General features: G+C 37.9%; 1 protein-coding gene across 5 annotated transcripts in view; it reads left to right on the forward strand.

Moving 5' to 3' along the window:
• Nucleotides 1–18817, forward strand: part of ATXN10 (ataxin 10) — a 106072-nt gene that overhangs the window by 15890 nt on the left and 71365 nt on the right. For all 5 annotated transcript variants that reach the window (XM_052789581.1, XM_052789582.1, XM_052789585.1 and 2 more), the window contains 2 exons: nt 13123–13219; nt 14154–14318. In XM_052789581.1, coding sequence (XP_052645541.1) covers nt 13123–13219; nt 14154–14318 — 262 coding nt within the window. The remainder of the gene's footprint in view (nt 1–13122; nt 13220–14153; nt 14319–18817) is intronic.

Raw genomic sequence — 18817 nt, forward strand, 5'->3', positions numbered from 1 at the left:
TGAATACCAGTTAAGTGATTCAAGTGATTTCTACTTCCTCAAGAGAGGCTGGGAGAAGTAAACCTTTCAGTTCTGTCCTCAGTCAGTGAAACGAAACATGGGATTTTTCTTTGCTCTGACCTGTTCCTAGTTCTGCACTCAACCATTTGCAAATTGGAATTGCACTGGAAAACTGAGACTGCGTAATTTTGAGGGTATGGAAAAGCAGGGGGAGGTGGTGGTGGTCTCAAACCTGCCAAAGAACACCAAATTGATTTTCCTTTATTCTTTTTAAATGGGCAGCCATGTGTCCTTAACCATTTCTTGATTCTTGTCAATATTTATTTATCTATCTATTTATTTATTTTCTTCCCCTAGAAGGCAATGGCAACAGCAGCACTGTTACTTTTGGTCCCATTAAAACAGTTGTATCTTGGCAATAGGAAAATGAGCTAGAAGTAAATACTCAGACCTTTTCAGAATGAATCTGAGTGGTACCTTTGCAGAACCAGTTAGTTTGAAAATGAGGGCATTTAGGGCTTATGTACTGACATAGGAGTCTATCTAATCTGTGGCCTATTTTTGATACTTTCTTTTTTTTCTGTACCTTATCATTTGGAATGACTGGACATTCAGCAAAGTATTTTGAATTAACAGGAAAGAGAAACAGAGCGGTCAACTACGGAACCTAAATATTCTTTAACGAATGCCAATATTGACTGAAGGAGGCTGTCTCTTATCTTTTGTGCTTCTTTTTTATTTCCTGTTCAGTATCTTTCATGTTTCTCTTTTATTCTTTAAAAAATTTGCGTTCTGTTTTCACTGCTTTTTGTAGTTCTTTTAATCATGTTGCACTGAATGGTTTCATTTCCAAATTACTGCTTGTGTTTTATATATGAAAAATAAATATTTTAAAATATACCTGGAAAGTGTGGTGGAACAGTACATTTATTACTAGACAGACATCATAGCAGAGCAAATATCCAGAGCTCACCCAGTGCATGTGGGAAACCAATGCTAAGTTTTATTACCTATAAACAGAGGTCTTTTTTGCTGTCTGAACAACAAGTGTCTCCACACAGGCTTGGTTATATGGATTTGATTGTAATGTGATTACAGTTGGAGAAGATGTAACTTTTAAATTGTATCGTGGAGACTCTCAAACACAATGGCTACTAAATTTAAACCAACAGGACTAAGGAAGGAAAGTTAATCCTTCCTCTGTTCCCACATCAGTCCCAGCTATATTTATCTCTGGAGGAGAATGCATACCGTTATGTTGGGGAATTTTTTTGTTGTTCTTGTTTGTTTGTTTTTGATGGGTTTTTTGTGAGCAAGTACTGCAAATTATTACGCTGCAGATTTGTTGTATGAGTCATATGTTACGTGCTGATTTACGTGGAATGAAGGAATAAGTGGTTATAAAGCTTGAACCGTTTTACTTGTCACACAGAGTCAAAACATCATGAGCTGTTAATAGGTGAAATTTATCAATTTAAGTTCATATTCATATTAGCGTTTCTTTCAAGGGAGAGGAAGTGGGAGAGAGCAGTTCCTGAATGGACCCACAGTCCATGGGGTTAATTCCCCAAAAGCAGCATAAAAGGAGCATGCCTGAGTTGCTTGGAAGAAAAGAGAATTTAAAAATCTGCAGTTCCATTTATTTTTGTATTTGGGGTTTCCTTTTGCTTACTGCTGGCATAATTAAACTACTTATGTTTTACAGCTTAAATGAATGGGATGCTAATTTAAACAGACTTTTTTTAGCCATATAAATAAGGGACAGCCCTGATCTTAAGAGTTGCCAGTTTCCATGTGTGATCTTTGCTTTGTCTGTCTAGGCTTTTTGTATGGGGGATTGGTGCCAGTACTTTGCTGCCACTGTTAAAGTAAAAACTATAATTACATTGTCAAAATAATATTTATAGTATTTTCAGGGAATAATTGTGGGAGTGTGACGAATATATTATACTCATCAAACTTTTATGTAAACATAAGCATGAGTTTTTTATTTGAGTTATTGGTGTTGTTTTTGGCCTTTGTGTTTTTCCAATCTGTAAAAATAATATTGGGATTTTCATGGTCTTTGTAGCATTTGCAGAGTGTATGCCCTAACAATCAGTTGATACACTATCTGGTAGAAGTAAACTGCTATTTGCACTTGTATTGGGATTTTGGTTTCATGTTTCCATAGCTTAAGAAAATCCTGTGTTTTTTTGAGTTTTGCTATCCCCTAATTATTATAGCTCAGAGCATTTTACTACTTCACCAAACAGGAAAGTTTTAAGTAATTGGTTTGTTCTCTTGGTACCATTTGGGGTTGTTTGGGGTTTGGTTTTTTTTTTGGTTCCTTTTTGTGTTTAGCTCATTAATTTTTCTTTTTTTTTTTTTTTTAATTGAAAGTGAGTCTGGGTGCTTTTGGAAGGTGACTCCGAGCATCTCCCAGAAACATCTATCCTAGGAAGCAACTATGAGGTTTTCTAACAATAGACAGTTGCCCCTTTACTAGTTAATGGTACAGGAAGGACTTAGGCATTCTTGCTGCTGGGCAATGGTAAGTTACCAGATGCACAGATACTTCAGTCCTGCCCTATATTGCAGTTTTAACTTTACAGCTGCTCTGTCTGAGCTGTGTTTTGGTGAATATTGCCACAGCTTTGTAATGAACTGTCTTCAGAACATCTACAGCAAGGATTACAGCCGTGCAAGCTTCACCCTTGCTAAGCATGTCAACCTGATGCCACCTTCTGTGGGCAAGAAGGTTCTCTTGGTCCTCATAGTTTGGTCCAAAATCCATTGAAGGCTGTGGAAAGACTCTGATTTGGGTGGGCCTTGGTTCAGGTCATTGTTCCAGGTCTTTGTTCTTTGGCCTTTTTTTCAGAAACTGCACAATAGGGAGCCAACTTTTACATCTCTTTCAGCTGTCTGCAGAAGGAACAGAGCCAAACCTGGACTAAGATAAGTCAGACTGATGAATTGTCCTTAGTTAGCAAACAGTGAATTCTCTTTAGCTCTTGTGCATGTAGTATTGCCCCTGTCTGCAGTGGTTAACTCTTGCTCCATGCACTAAGAGTCCCACGCTTTGAATCTTGTGCAGTGTGTGCAGGCACAACTAACTGTGCCCTGCAGGGTTAGTACAGTAAACTATATTTATGTGATACAGCAGTAACTGTCATTTTGAGTAAATGCCAGTGTTGTTATTGTTTTCAGCCTCACACATCTCTGTTTGTGCACATGGCTTGGCTGTGACTTCTGGTATTAATATGGAAACTACATATGCCTTAATTTTTTTCTCATTTTATAACATCTGGAGTGGGGTGAAGTTTGAGGAGAGCAAGTTCAGACCCACTGAAGAAGGGCAGCTTTAGGACCAGGGACACTATTTAAATGCAGCATTTTCTTATCTTAATGGAGGAAAAAAAAAAAAAAAAGGAGGGAGTGGGGCTTTCAACAGGCCCTGGATCATCACTACTAGACTCCTGATACCACAGGCAACTGTAGTTGTAGCATCTTGTGTCTGAATATAGTAAGCTCTAGCTTGCTGTGTTTATCCCTTGTTAGTCCTTTGGAAGACTCCCCTCATTTTAAAACCTTTTCCTAACTCTGGTCTAAATGTCCTACTGAGTTTGAATCCAGTGGTTCTTGATAGTGGTTTTTTTCCTACCTTGGGCTTGATTCTCTACTTGAGTCCTGTTGCTTCCGTAGTGACTGACTGATTTAAGCTGTGTTGAGCTGAATTACTTTACCGTGGAGCATGAGTGTAAAAGTGTATTATTGCAGTGGCTTGTTGAGGTACAGTTTGAACTACAGACCAGATCCTGCCTAATGAGGTTCATCCACCTGTCAGATACTGATGACATGGATGGCATTGGAAGCAGAATTTGAAATAGTGACGAAAACGCTGGTGCTTTCCAACAGTTCAACGTTTGTTGCAGTGATGATCAAAACTGTCCTTTCCATGGTACTCATGGAAAAATTTTTTGATTGCTGTACTGGGAGACAGAGGCGGTGACTGTCTCAGAGTCAGTATAAATCATTTTGCTCCTTCTAGGAGAGGGACTAACCTGAGCTAATATACTTAAGTTATAACAATTAGCAGGCCAGTGGGCTGCCTTGTAGGTTTCCCTTTTCTTGTTGCTGATACTGCTTTTAGGCAGTGTGTATAGCTGTTTTGTTTTTTTCTTGCTCCTGCAATTTGGAGGCTTTCTAGTACAGCCTGCCAAGATGTTGCTGATTTATGACACATGCGTAGTGGTTTTATAATGTGGACTGATAACCACTTGGAGCACAAAGGAAATGGGAGTTTGCTGATGTCTATTTAATTAGAATGGTTTCTGGTTACTTTGGTTGAGGATTGAAATGAACAGTAATGCCTATATTTCTGTGGACCTTTAAATACAGTGTTCTGTAAGCCCTTTCCTTCCTTCCTTGCTCTTTACTGTCCCCTACCCTACCAGCAAATAATGTCAACAGGATTCATAATGAGGCAGGTTTCTAATCTACATAAATACATGTGAATCAAAACTTGCAGGAATATCTGTAGATTTAAGATGGTCGCCATTGGTTGACTGGGGGGGGGGGGGGAAATTACTGTTCTATTACGGATGTAAAATTTGTTCCCTGCCACCTTCTTTCGATGGAAAGGCTGTGGTGGTTTTGCTTTGCTCTGACACTGTGTGCTGAATCGGCAGCTCCACAGGGCAGCTCTGGTATAAGCAGGGCCATCATATTTCTGATCATCTTACCTTGCAGCAGCTGCTCGGTGGCTGTTTCTAGCTTCCCTTTACATCAAAGGCAGGAAGAGAAACCAGTCTTCATCTCCTAACTTGCTGCTAGGCTTTGGCCAGAAAAGGGTGGGCATCAATGGGGTTTGCCAATTATATACTGTCCCTAATAGAACCTGTTGTTATTGGCAGTGATGGGCATAGTGCAGGTCACATGCTTCTTCCCTGTCTTCTGGCTGTGATGGAGGAGAAGAGATAAAGGATATGTTTATTGTAAAGATTACATTATGTTCTTACAGGATATGACCAGATCTAGGTTGTTTTTGTTTTTCCCAGCAGGGACATCTGGACCATAAGATCAAGGTAGGAAGAATGGGGTAAACAAACCTTTTAATGCAGAGAGCTTCCTGAAGACAGAGTGTCCTAAATATAATGTAAGGAGAGGAGCTTAACTGTTTTCACATGTACGGAGAGGAAATGCCCGTACTAAAGAGTCTCCCCCAGAGGCCCGAGAGTGCTATAGTTCTTCTTCCAGGGAAAGTGAAGATGGAAGAGGGGTGGAAAGGAGCTGGAGGAAGATCCAGGCAAAGAGAACAATGTGAGGCATTTGCTTGTCTTCGGGTAAACTGTTTGGATAAAAATCCAAGTAGTTATATAGAAGTTCACCATGGCATTCTCTCAATCTTTTGATTATCATTGCCATGGCACAACTTCCAGATCCCCAGTTACGTGAGCGTTGTTCTGGGGGAAAAGGAGGGGGCTGTCTGTAACTGTGGCTTTCCAGACACAAGCTACAAGACTACTTTTCTTCCATTCTGGAGCATCTTTTTTTGCTAGCAGCTTTGGGATTGGAGAGAAATGCCTTGTGGCTGTCCTTCACTTTTCAGTAAGAATTTTAGGGAATATTGCCAGTGTAGAAAGGATAAGTTATGAGATTTGTACCAGGAGACATCAAGTTCTTTCCCTTTCTTCTGTCCTCTGGGCATGTGTCGTGATATGGAAGGGACTGTAACAAGGCAATGAGAAGAGGCAAGCTGCCTTTATAGATATAAAAAAAGCAAATAAAAATAAATAGTAATGCCCCAAAGTGTGGATGCTAAAACTGTTGCTGTATAATATAATGTGGGTATGCAGGTAAAAATACTAAATGTAAGTTTACTTGTTGATCTCTGTCTATTGCAAAAGGACCATCATCCATTTATTAGCCAGATACAGAATATAAATGGTCCGAGGGGAAAAAAAAAGTCTGATATCCTTTCCACAGACTTACCGAAAAAGATCATTTAGCTTTTCTAGGGAAAATATAAGCACTTCAGTGGAAATTTTGGTTTAAATGAAACAACATCCACAGTATGCCATCAAAAATAATTGGAGAAATTTGCTCATAATCTTGGTTACATGTTAATAATTTTCTTCTTCTTTTTTTTTTTTTTTTTGACCTGTACAAGGTATCATGCAGTAGTGTGTCATATGGTTAGATACCGCGAATAACGCTTAGTGGGTGGCCAGTCCTTTTTGTTATTTTTCTTGGTTTCCTGGCATGGTTTAAGTCCAGGTTGAGACTCCCCAGTACTTCAAACTTGCTGATTTTGCTACAACAGGGTCTTTAAAGAGACATTGTCTGTTAGATTTAGGCTCAACTTTTAGGTTGATTCAAGAAAAAAAATTTTACATCTTAACACATGCAGGAAACTTATAAATGCAGTTCCCAAGTCTGCAAGCACTTACACGTGTTTTACTTCACATAGGAGAGTAATCTTAGGCATGTGTTTTTGCTACTTGTGGGGATGTAACAGGAGTCCCATTTATTATGCCTTAGACTTTAATAGATAATTTATTAAAGAAATGAACACACTGATGATGTTTACTTTCTAAAATAAAATGATGCAATTAAAATACCAGAAGATAAAGAGAACAGTCCTGTTACTGTATTTAATAAGCATTGCTAATGCTGTATGAATCTGAATCAGAATGAAACTGACCTCAAGTCAGGCAGCGGGCTGTCAAACTGACTCTTTTCCTGGTAAATGCACAAATACATTTTTTTGAATCTATCATTATGAGATCTCATTAGAACTTAATTTGCATCAGAGGCTAATTTGGTGAGTGGTCTGATGGTTTCTTCCAGCTCCATTCTAATTTGCTTGTAACTCCACATTTTTAGTAGCATGGTGGGGATTTTTCTTGCATTTGAGTCAAATTGTCCTTTTTAGTAAGAACAAAGTGTTGATATTTTGCCTAGACGTTTATCTTCCAAGTACAGAATGGTTGTCCAGTCACTGCACATAATGTTCTGTTAATATTAGAGTTGGCATTTCTGAAGGGAAAGAAAAAAAATTTAAGAGTGTTACTTTCTTTTGGAGGTCGAGGAGATGAGGAGTGGGAACAGAAACTTATTAAACACAACATTCTTGGTATTCCACAGATGGTAAAAATGGGTTACCAGTCTGCGCTGCAGCAAGTGCAGTATGATCAAGGCGGAAATATAATCGGTAGCTAGACGTTCATTTTATTTACAGAAATAAAATACTAAGCACTATTTTAAATAACTTTAAATGATAGAGCCCATATATGTATTGTACATTCAATCTGAGTAGTCTAGACAGACTGTTTTCCAAGGAAAATACGTTTTCATCAGTATTTGTGGTATGATTCATGGTGGTGAAGAGGCAAATAACTCTTTTTTATGACTGGAAGTTGCTTTAACTTGCAGCCACAAGGAAACAAGTCAATGACCGGATGATAGTGGTGGAAACTAACATTTTATAGTAATAGAGGTCTACACCTTATGCTGAGTTGAAGGTTTTATTTTTCCAGGGATGGCAATATATCACAAAACATTCTGCCATTGTTTACAAACAACCAAAGGTGGTCTGTGTAATGGCTCACGGTCCACAATTTAGATTTGCAAAGCTCACAGGAGGTTTAAAAGGTGTACAGGCTGTCGGGAGGCTGTGATTTGGTATAAGTACTTGTAAACCTTTGTACATCCCGCCAGTGTAGAGGGGGCACTCCAGCAATATCTTTCATGCATAGTTAATGGTTAGCAAAGCATTAAAGAGAGATATGCAAGTTTCCTAGCCTTATGTTTGCAGTCTGGCATGTGATATTGTACAGCTTCATACATGCTTTGATTGGATTTATTTTATATCTCTGTGTAACTCCAGTAAAGGCAGAGGTTTGCACTTACAACTATCTCTGTGCTCTGTCCCAAATAAAAATAATGGAAATCTCTTCTTATGACTGTTGTAAGCCTCTGCAGCTGAGGTCAAGGTTTTTCAAAGTGATTGGTGAGCAAGTTCATGGCCTCCTGTTCTTGACTAGAGAAATTGTAGTAGGACTTTGAAAGGTAAGTCTGATTATCCACCAGGAAAAAACTCATATTCTGTAAGGAAGATGTAAAAATGTGTATGAATATAAACATTTAAATAATACACACTACAGCAAAATACGTTGCATAATGACATAATGGTTGTGTGTAGCAATCTAATGAGGAAAGATACTGGGAGGGAGAAATTGCAGTTAATCTTGTTGATAGAGGCTTACCAGCAATAAACTCTTCTAACTTCAGTACTGGAACTTTAATAATTTTTTTTGAAATATTTTCACCTAACCATGTGGAACAGAAGGAAACAATGTATTGCATTTTAAAATCATAATGCTTAAAATCTTTGTCCTAATAACTTCAAGGATTTAAGTTTTCATCTAATACTCAATCTGATTCTGCAAATGACACTGTGTGAAATGACGTCTTTGTGAGGAGCAAGACACAATGTCAGGCCTGTGAAAGGTTCATGTGTGTCCTTCAGACCATCTGGGTAGTATTGCAATATAATTGTGAAATGAAAAGTGTGCGCTAGAGCTTGGTTCAGTTAGTGTGTGATTGTAAGAGACTGAAAGGAAGAAATGGACCTGTGATCTTGAAGGTACTGAACTGCTGGAGTGCATTCAAACCATCCTCATGCAGGACCGTAAAGTATCAGCTGCCTCACCTTGCATGGGTGGCATTGAGCAACTCTAAAAGATCAGTTTACATGTAGACAGACATTTAGGTACCAGAATTCATAAGTAAAAGTGTCAGTGTTTCCCCTTGTACATGTTGCTCTGTTTTATAAAGAGGTTATTTTTGTAGAACCTAGAAAATTCTCCATAACCCATTGCAGGCTGGTTGTGACAGCAACATGTAATCTAAGTATTTGCATTTGCAAAAGAACATCCTGCTTTTATAGGAACCATTGAAATCTCAATGGGGGAAAAATTTCTTCAGCTCTAGGGTCAATTTGTGTATCAGAAGTTACATCTTAGTACATGTAATTTCACAGTGGTTGACCATCAGGTTAAAAACAGTCTTGTGACCACACACAGCGTAATGTTTTTTAAATTAAAATTTAGTTGTGCTGATAGCTACAGAAATATTTGTTAAAGTCAGTGCTTATAGACACCAGCAGCTAGGGGGTGGACTTAAGATGTTAAATAAATCAGTCCTATTGAAAAGACATACTTTTTTTTATAATTGTTATGAGTAGTATTTCCCAAATACTAGCTAATGCAGCTGGAAAGAGTGGTTGACAATTATTTTTAGCTTCATAAAGATCTGTACATTTTCAGGTAAAAAAATGAAATAGTCTTGTTGCCTTCCTTTTTTCTTTCTTTTTTTCCTTCCCCTTTTCAGAAAGCACATGGCTTATTGAATGGATGGCAAAATAGTTTCAGCTGGTATACTGTGCAATGAAGTCTGTCTTAGTCGGTGTCTAGATTTTCTTGCTTTTGCTCTAAGGACAATGAAACTGTTGGAGAGGAGAAAAGCAGTATCTGTATTCTACAGATTTCTAAGCACAGTTGAATCATATGTTACAGCAGTCAAGTCCAATAGAGGTAAAACAAAAAGGAAACATGGAAATTGAAGCTAAGAAGAGACTTCCATAGTTGGGAATGCAATACTTCACTTGTAGCATTTGCATTTTTTAATACATGCGTACTTTGCTGTGAATTAACAGCTCTAGTTGGATTTTTTGCAGGTTTCTTTTTTTAAAGCATAAATACCAAAGTATAGATTTCCAATGGTCATATCAAAATTCAGTGTCACTTGGTAGCTTGGTGCTAGGCTAGTACATTTTATCTGGAATCATCTTTGGAGAAGAACACTGCATGAGACATTTGCATACTCCAAGACCAGCAGGTGCACCTGTGGGGTTTTGAGGGGGAGTATTTGTTTGGGGTTTTTTTTAAGCATAACCATGCAGATGCTACTGTGATGTGATTCACAGAACATATTGTGATGAGCTACTCTAGTTGTGGTGCTATAATGACTTTTAATGCTGTTTGTTCCTCTTCATCGTTGACTTTCCATCTGTGACTGCTGGACACGGCACATAGAATCATAGCATGGTTTGGGTTGGAAGGGACCTATAAAGATCATCTAGTCCAACCTGCCCGCCACGGGCAGGGACACCTTCCACTAGACCAGGTTGCTCAAAGTCCCATCCAGCCTGACCTTGAACACTTCTAATGATGGGGCATCCACAGCTTCTCTGGGCAACCTGTTCCTGTGTCTCACCACCCTCATGGTAAAAAAACTTCTCTTATATCTGATCTAAACCTACCCTCTTTCAGTTTAAAACTGTTGCCCCTTGTCCTGTCACTACAGGCCCTGGTAAAAAGTCTCCCTCTCTCCATTTTTATAAGCTCTCTTTACATATTGAAAGGTTGCGATAGGGTCTCGTGGGAGCCTTCTCTTCTGCAGGCTGAACAACCCCAACTTTCTCAGCCTGTCTTCACAGGAGAGGTGTTCCAGCCCTTTGACCGTTTTTGTGGCCTCCTGTGGACTCGCTCCAACAGGTCCGTGTCTGTCTTGTGCTGGGGACCCCAGAGCTGGACGCAGAACTCCAGGTGGGGTCTTGCTGTGTAAGTCTGTCCAGCTCGTTGGTGAAGACCCTCTTGTCCCACTTGGTCAGGAGAATCTCCTCAGCTCCCAGCAGACCTGGCTTCTCAGAGGTAGATCCCTGATCACAGAAGCCAAAACATGAGTGTTCACTCTCCAGTACACGAGCCATATTTTGGCATATGTCATTGACCTGGCATCACACTAAGTACTCTGAAATGAGTTACAGTTTTTTGTAATAGGAATTACATGGGGTTTTTTGTAGGGAAAAGGAGTTTAGGCACTGCAGCAGCAGTGCAGCAGTTACATTGTAGTTGTGACAGAGCACATGAATTGATTGGAGGGATGGTGAGCTAGGACCGGTTGTGTGTAATCTGTACTCCTGGTATAGCTCAATTACCTCAGGTGTTTGCAGAATCACATCTCTTTTAATTGCTGAGATTCATCACATGAGATTACTTGCATGGGGAAATGTTGCACTATCAGGACATCTTTTTCTGCTTACTTGTGAGTAGATAACAGTAGCTTTTCTCACAGATTATCTGCTTGCCCATATATTGAATTGTGTCCTCTAATTAAAGGAAAAATGTTAACCATTACTGGTTAAAAACCAGTACTTACAGATTAAACTGTTTGGGTTTTTTTTTCCATAGTACATCCACAGAACTGTGACCTTTTCCTGGATCCTTCTTGCTTGTTCAAAACATCACGATTGAACAAGGGCAGTGTTGGTTGCTTTCACAAATACTAAGACTCCAATGTGTGATTAATAGAGAATTTGTAGATATTTATTATTGTATTGCAAATGTGTTCATAGCATTTCATCTTTGTTACAGTAAGGATGGCAACTTCTTTTTAAAAGATATTTAACTTTTTTTTTTCCTAGTCTGTAGTATTTTTTTGACAGCTTAATCTCTAATGGCCGAAATGTGATTGATAGCTGGAAAAGGTCAAGCAAATTTCAGGTAAAGGTTGGAGTATAATCAACCAACTTCATGTTTCTCATAGTAGAGTAGGTAAGGCGTTCACGCAGAGAAATAATACCCTATTCCTAGGATTTACTGCCTCGTTAGTTTCTTCTAGCAGCAAAGTATTTCCATAAAATGTCTGCTAGAAAAGTAGCGTGCCCATGCTTGCTGTCCTTCAGAAAAATTCTGAGTAAGCAGGATGGGAACCAGATGGATGGGAGAAGCGGAAGCATAACAACGAGCAGAAAATAATAAAAAAGTGCAGATGTGCAGTGAGAGAGAACAGAGATCTTAAGAACTAAAGCATAAAGGAGAAGATGATTCAAAATGCATTATGGAGAGGACATGCGTATTTTGGGCTTAAAAAAATATATATGGAAAAAAAAAGTTACTACTCCCTAAGCCCAAGTGACCTCATTTTAGACTTGCTTTCTTTTTGTTCCCAAGAGGACATATGCCCAGACCTCTGTAGGAAATCTGGCTGCCAGCTGGCACAGCACCTTTCAAAGAGACCTAATTTTATATTTTCAGAACCTGGCAATATCGGCCACCTCCATCTGTAATAAGCTGGTGTTTGTAATATCTATTAAACTGCATTGTAACATTTAAGTTTCTTTGCCAACCTATTAATAAGGGCCAGGCTATTGAGAGCTGTCAGTAGCGCCAAAAAAAGTGTTTTAATTTTGTGAGGTCTGTGGATTCATGGTTTTATTTTGCATGAATTTACATCTTTTGGCACGCTTCAGGATATTAACTTGTATGATGAAATGTCATCTTCCCATATTTTAAGTCTGTATTGAGAGGAGGCTGGAATAAACCCTTTGTAGTAGTAGAAGTCTGCCGTATTAAATCCAGTATTAAAATTGGAGGCAAAGTTATTTGGAGTACTGGCTTTAATTTTTCTGGGATAGAAATCAGAAAGTATTAAGCACATCATCATATTATATATCGATTTGTCCAGCTACATAGAATTTAATGTGGGTAGCGAGGGAACAGATTCAGTTCTCTTGCTCTGGCTCTACCTGCTGCAACAAAATTTTCAAGCCATCTCTGGCCAGCTTAGGGAGGGTGCCTTGGAAGCTCTCTTCGTAGCAGGCAGAGCTGCTCTTGCAGAGTTCAGGTGATGACAGGCAGCCTATTTGTGTTAATTTAATATAAGGAAGTAAAGCCATCTCAGATCTGGAAGAGGCAAAATGGCCACTGCCATGGGGCAGCCACTGGTTCAGCGTGGGTCTGCTTCAGTTTGTGCTAACTGTAATCTGTCTTAAACCTTGACAGAGTCAATTAGTTCTTGTATCACTAATGACCAATGTTTAATATTCCTGTAAGTCTAACTGAGGAAAAAAATTGATTTGTTTTCGGTATAATTCTAGAATACTTTGTAAAACTATTTGCATTACAAGAGAAAATGCAAATATCTATGTACAATAGCAGTGAAATACTGCACCCAAATCTTAATTTAGATGGATTCTGTAGTGTATAGCTGTCACGTTGAAGTTTGTCATTTATATGAAATTTATTAGTGTTTCTTTGAATTCCTGTTAATATATTTTCTGGGTTTTTTTTTCAGCTCTTCGTTGTAGTCTCCAGTTTCTTGGAAACATTGCAGCAGGAAATGGAGATTCCCAGAAGAGCATTTGGAAGTGTGCTTTCCCAGATCTCTTCTTGTAAGCATGGATGCGGGTTTTTTTTCTAATGTAATTTCTGTGGTTGTATTCAAATCTTTTGTACATGATAGTTGTGCCTCTACTAGCACCATGAAGCTTTGAAAAATAACTTTGGTGAGAATGGGACGGTTGAGACCATATCCTGTAGATGGTTGGTTTTTTTTTTTTTTTTGGTAGGGGTCAGGACCTTTAAAAACCTGCTTGTTCTAAACTAACAGTAAATTGATTTCATCTAACAGAAACTGGAAGAAAACTCTATTTCAAATTATGAGCTTCAAACACAAGCTTTATTTCAGAGGCATTTTCAAGTAGTTATACTCACTTCCAAGAATCATAGCTTTTTCTTTATTCACTTTGCTGCTGTGCAGACCCGTCAGTACTTGTGCATCAGCTGGAATCTACAAAAGTGACTTAGTTTTTGTGTCTTCCAATACTTTTGCCCCCCTCCTAACCTCACCAGAATATCTTCCTGGAGGTTTGATGACACATGTGTAACGAAATATTACATAAACGATTTTGTGTAGACACACAACAATATTGTTGATGAGTTTGGCCAAAGTTTTCATATTGAGCTAGTAACAAAGGCGCGTTCATTCAATTTGATAATCATTCTGAGTGTGTTTTTGGAGCCTGCTTGTCAGCACTGGATGTAGAAAGACCTTATGATAGTAGAAGCAGATGATTATTATGGTTTCATTCAATCTCTAGATCTTCAGTTATCTCCAGTTTAGCATTAGCATCTGTTAAGTTTGACCTTCAGCTGGGAGTTGGATGTTTTTGTTTGCAGATGATTCCTGTCCCTCTTAGGCAATGACAAACTCATGATTCTCTAAAAGACAGCAAAGAAGAACAACTCAACCAGCTGAATGCCACTAGTCTGTTTTTCCAGGGTCAGTTTTAACTTATTCTCTTAACTCCTTATTTTCTCTTGAAGGACGTGCCTAACGTACAGTGATGAGAAGATTGTTGCCTATTGTTGTATGGTACTGTTCACCTGCCTTAATTCAGAGAAAGTGAGAGAACTACTGTATCCTGGGAACTTGACTGTGGCTCTTCATGTCCTGAAAGTCTACAAAGAGCGGCTGGAGTCTGAGTGGTCGTATGTATCTTTAGATTTTTTTCCCCTCTTAATTAGATGTTTTTCTAGTGTAAATCACTGTATTAAAATGTCTAAATTTGTGACACTGCTAAGTAGTAAATGAAGATCTATTTAGAAGTTAGTAATTTGGTATAGAGATTACTTTCATGATACTTTCACTGACTGTTTTGATTGCTGCTAAAATAAGACTACATATTTGTTGAGGATATAGACAGGAATTTTAAGATCATGGTCTGTTGGGAGTTTTTTTATTGTGTAGTGAAACAGGGTTCTAGAATGTAAACTAATTTATACTTGTATGCTGGTTTGTGGAGATTTTGGAGATAAACTTAACGCAGAATATAGACTTACAGACTTCAGTTATTGGGTCATGCTAGGAAGACTTGCATGACCAATGCTTGTGAGTACTACATAAAATGTGGGGTTTTTTCTTCTTTTTTTTTTTTTTTTTTAACAGATCTGTTGTCTAGTGCAACATACAATCACTTTTATACCAAAACAGAGAAGACGTTTTGTTTGTGAATCTTGCACATTTCATTTTCATACTTTTAAGAGCACCTAATCAGTGGTTTTCTTCCACTGAGCTTTTATATTTTTTGCTAATGGCCATTCTTGTAAATATTGTTGTCAGTTATGCATTTGAGAAATGTTCTGCCCTGCATCAGTAAGGATGGACATTCAGTTAATTGTTATATGATGCATTCCAAGGGTGGGGGGCAGGGAGGGGAGGATAGTTTGTATGTTTTTGTAGCCTTCTTTTGAAGGTCATGTTTAAATTCAAAATGTAGTTAGAAAGAATTGTCAGGGGTTTACTACTTATTTGGAAAGTCTCTAAACAGAGTTAAGATGATTGAATGAAAAGCAAATGTCATTTAACAGTTTGCTTTTGTACTGAAAAAATGAAAAAAATTTGTTTGTGGCTGGGCTTTTTTCATAACCAGGTCAATTTGCTTAGGACATAAATAGTTTTCAGAAAGCAAACTTAAAGTTTCAGGGTCAGGTGACCAGACTTCTATTTCAAAAGTGACAAACTGAGTCTTTAGTTTTGGCATCTGTCAATATAAACACGTGTGAAAGATTGCTTTTCAGGTAATTCTCTTGATTGTCCTTAATTTTCTTTATGTATTGAAGATATGCTGAAATGTATTTTGACTGAGATACGAAAGCCAGGGAGAGCTGGAAGAGGTTGTCATGGTGTTAAAATTATATTTTTAAGGTAATTGCAGAATAAATGCAGCATCAAAATAAATGCTGAGGTATCCATTTCCCTGATCTTTCTAGTCTGAAGTGCATTCTGTTGATGTTAAAATGAAAATGTCTTACGTCCACTGTGGATGTTTGATGTGGGTCAGAAACAGTCTCCCTTCAGAGTAGTCTTGAAATTGAAAAGGGTCAAACTTCTGTACAAGATATAAGACCGTGATGAAGGAAAAGAGATGGGTAGAAAAGAGTAATCCTAGTCCTGCCATAAGGCAGTTGCAGAATGTTTGTCCTGTAATTCCTGTCAGAAGGCTGAGTTCCTCATACATGGAATATACAAAAAAAGCATTGGAATATCTTCCAGGCATTAAGAAAATAATACATTTGGTTTTCATTCATAGTTTTTTAACATTGGCTAGTTAAGTCTCAAAGCTCGTTAACAGTTTTCCTAACTGAAAGAAAAAGAAATGAGTTTGTAGTGTACAATTCTTGGCATTTTATACAGTCGTCTTGAACCAAATCATAAATGGAAATCTTTCAATAATGTTGGCACTATTTTCAAGTCAACACAAGTAAAGTGCATTCACAAGTGCAAAATCTAAACCAAAAAGTGTATTGCAACAGTGCAATATCAAGCATTGAACAGGTACTCAAACAGCATTACCTTGAAATTAAAAAAAGATAATTCCTTGCTAGGAAAGGGCTGATTTTTCTGTCTCTTTGTAGCTCTAGAGCCTTTTTGTGATTCATTTTATAAGTGTTTCCCCCCGTTTCTTGATCCTCACTTCATTTGTTCTTCTAATACTCCATTTCTTATATCTCCCATCTCAAGAAACACATTTATTCTCTGGTTCTCCCTTGTGTTTATCTGTTCTTATTGTGAGATAATATTTGTCATGGATGAGGGTAATTTAAATAGCAAAATATGTTCTTTCTTCATATTAGATTTTTTTTTTTAAAAAAGGAAGTGATTTCAATCCTGAAAGAAACTATGATATTTATATGTTAGAATACATGTAGTATCTTTGGTCTACTTGGTGCATAGAGGGAGGTAAGAAAGTAACATCACATCCTTTTTTTTATTAAAAAAAAAAAAAAAGGTTGGTGTAAGGTTTGTTTTTCGTATTTTCAATGGAAATCTGCTAGCATATGCTATTCCTTACGCAACACTGATTTTAACAAAGTCTTTTTTTCTGGTTTTGGTTATGATTTTTCTGTCTCTCTTAATTTTTTTTTTTCCTTCCCTCTTCCAGTTAGCCATAGGTCAGTGTGTTACACTAATGTAATGCTTTTTTCTTAGACCATACATGCATCTTGTGAGCCTGTACTGCATGGTGTATTTCTGTGTAGTTAAAGGTTTGGAAGAGCCTACAAAGTTAGTAGTCTTGTTACAAGTAGAACAATCATTGCTAAGTCTTGCAATATCTTTTTTTTTTTTTTTTTTTTGCAAAGTATCAAGAGTTTTTTTTCTTGTTCTCTTGGCAGTATTAATGCAGCATGTATTTTATAGGCAACAAGTTGTTCTTAGTTTAGCTTTAATTACAGAGGATATTCACTGAGTCCTGTGAATAACTGGCTACATTTTAAGAAGGTACCTGCAGCTTGTATCTCGGATTCTTTGCATTTTTCTATCATTCTTCCATTTGTAAAGCACATACTGTAAGAGCATTTACAAGTAATACACCTGAATGTCACACAGCTGAACCTCCCAATCCAAATAGTTTTCTCTTTTTTTTTTTTTTTTTTTGCACTAGAATATTAGAATTGCTTTGTTTTGAGGGTAGCCTCGAATTGAGTCTGAAAGCCTGTTTCTTTTACTAGCACTAATCCTTCTGTAAGATAAATGTGGATGGATACATTCACGTAATGTAATGATGATACCTTCTGTTGCTTGCTTTGTCACCTTTTTCCTATTGCTAAGGAGCAGGAAGCAAGCTAGACAGCTCTTGTGCTGACTTTCTTGTGTCCTGCCTACTCCAGTAGTTTTCTCTGCCAGCCCTCCAAATTTAGGGGAAAGCTCAATTGATGCCAGTCATGTTGCATCTGTTTTCTGTAGGAAACTGTTGTGAACTTTTCACTGCTCTCCATTTAGTAGTGTAAAGTGCTGCTCTGTTCCTGTGATCAGAGCGAGCAGGCAATGTCCAGAAATGGCCTCCTAACACTACTTAGCTGTGAACAGAGAAGCTGAACAGTAAACAGGATTACTTATTTTGGTAGAAGTAATGTTATTTACTTTGGCTGAAGAAAGCTGAAGATTCTTGTCTTGAATATAAGAACACTTTTTTGACAATAAGTGAAGAGCTAAGCTTTGTCCTTGGGTCAGCGTTGGTCCTGACATGTAGTAATGCTGTCTCTTTAGGACAGCTTTTGAAATTGTGTAGGTTTGCATGTGCCTTATGCTGATAATAGCTATTCTTTCATTAGAGCCTTCTATTTCTGAAACATTTTTGGATAACTAATGAATTGCAGTTTTCTGCAATTAGGTGTGTGAAAGATAGTCATTGCTGCTTTGAGGGTATGTTTAGAATAAGTTTAGACCCTGGTGTATTGCTGCTCTTGCTTTGGTGTCCATTTTTATCATTGCATATAATCTTCCTGGTTTGAACTAATTCTTGGTTCATTACTAAAGCACTTCCCGCCCCCCCCATTGAGGGACTATGTTATTTTCTGATACAGAAGAGTATGTGTGAGATAGAGTCAGGTAAAAGTGCATAAAAAGATTTCTGTCCCTTTTCTTATGAAGTCAAAACTAATCTTTGGGCGCCTCTCTGGCTGGACTGTAGAAAAAATATTTTGTCAGCAATTCATTGAGAATTTGCAGCTGTACTTCAGTTCTCACTGAAGTACATACCACTAGGATTGCTTAAACGAATTTACATACCCGCGGTATTTGCAACAGAGCCAGTACTCTGTTGTAAAGATTTGGGTACCTTGCACCACAGCTAACAAAGTGCACAGCAACCATTTTTAAGCGGCTGTTACAGCATTATATGGCTGAGCCGAAATACAAACTGTTCTTCTTCCAGAAGGTTATGCTCACTGCTGGACTCATGAATGACTAAAATTAACATGTTCTCACTTTTAAAGTTAAAAATATTGCTTAATTCCTGCCTACCTTCTTGTCTCTCAGCTGGAGTATCTGGTTTCGTATTACACCAAATAAAAAGTGAATGCCACGTGTGTTTATTCCTCTTGGCTGGGCTTTCTTGCTGTCAAATGCTGCTTTTAGGTATTGAAAATCTTTCTTGGAATAACGAGGCGAGTTTTGGTTATAGGCAAAACTTTTATTCATTATTTTA

This window comes from Harpia harpyja, chromosome 6, assembly GCF_026419915.1.
Source record: "Harpia harpyja isolate bHarHar1 chromosome 6, bHarHar1 primary haplotype, whole genome shotgun sequence".
NCBI lineage: Eukaryota > Metazoa > Chordata > Aves > Accipitriformes > Accipitridae > Harpia > Harpia harpyja.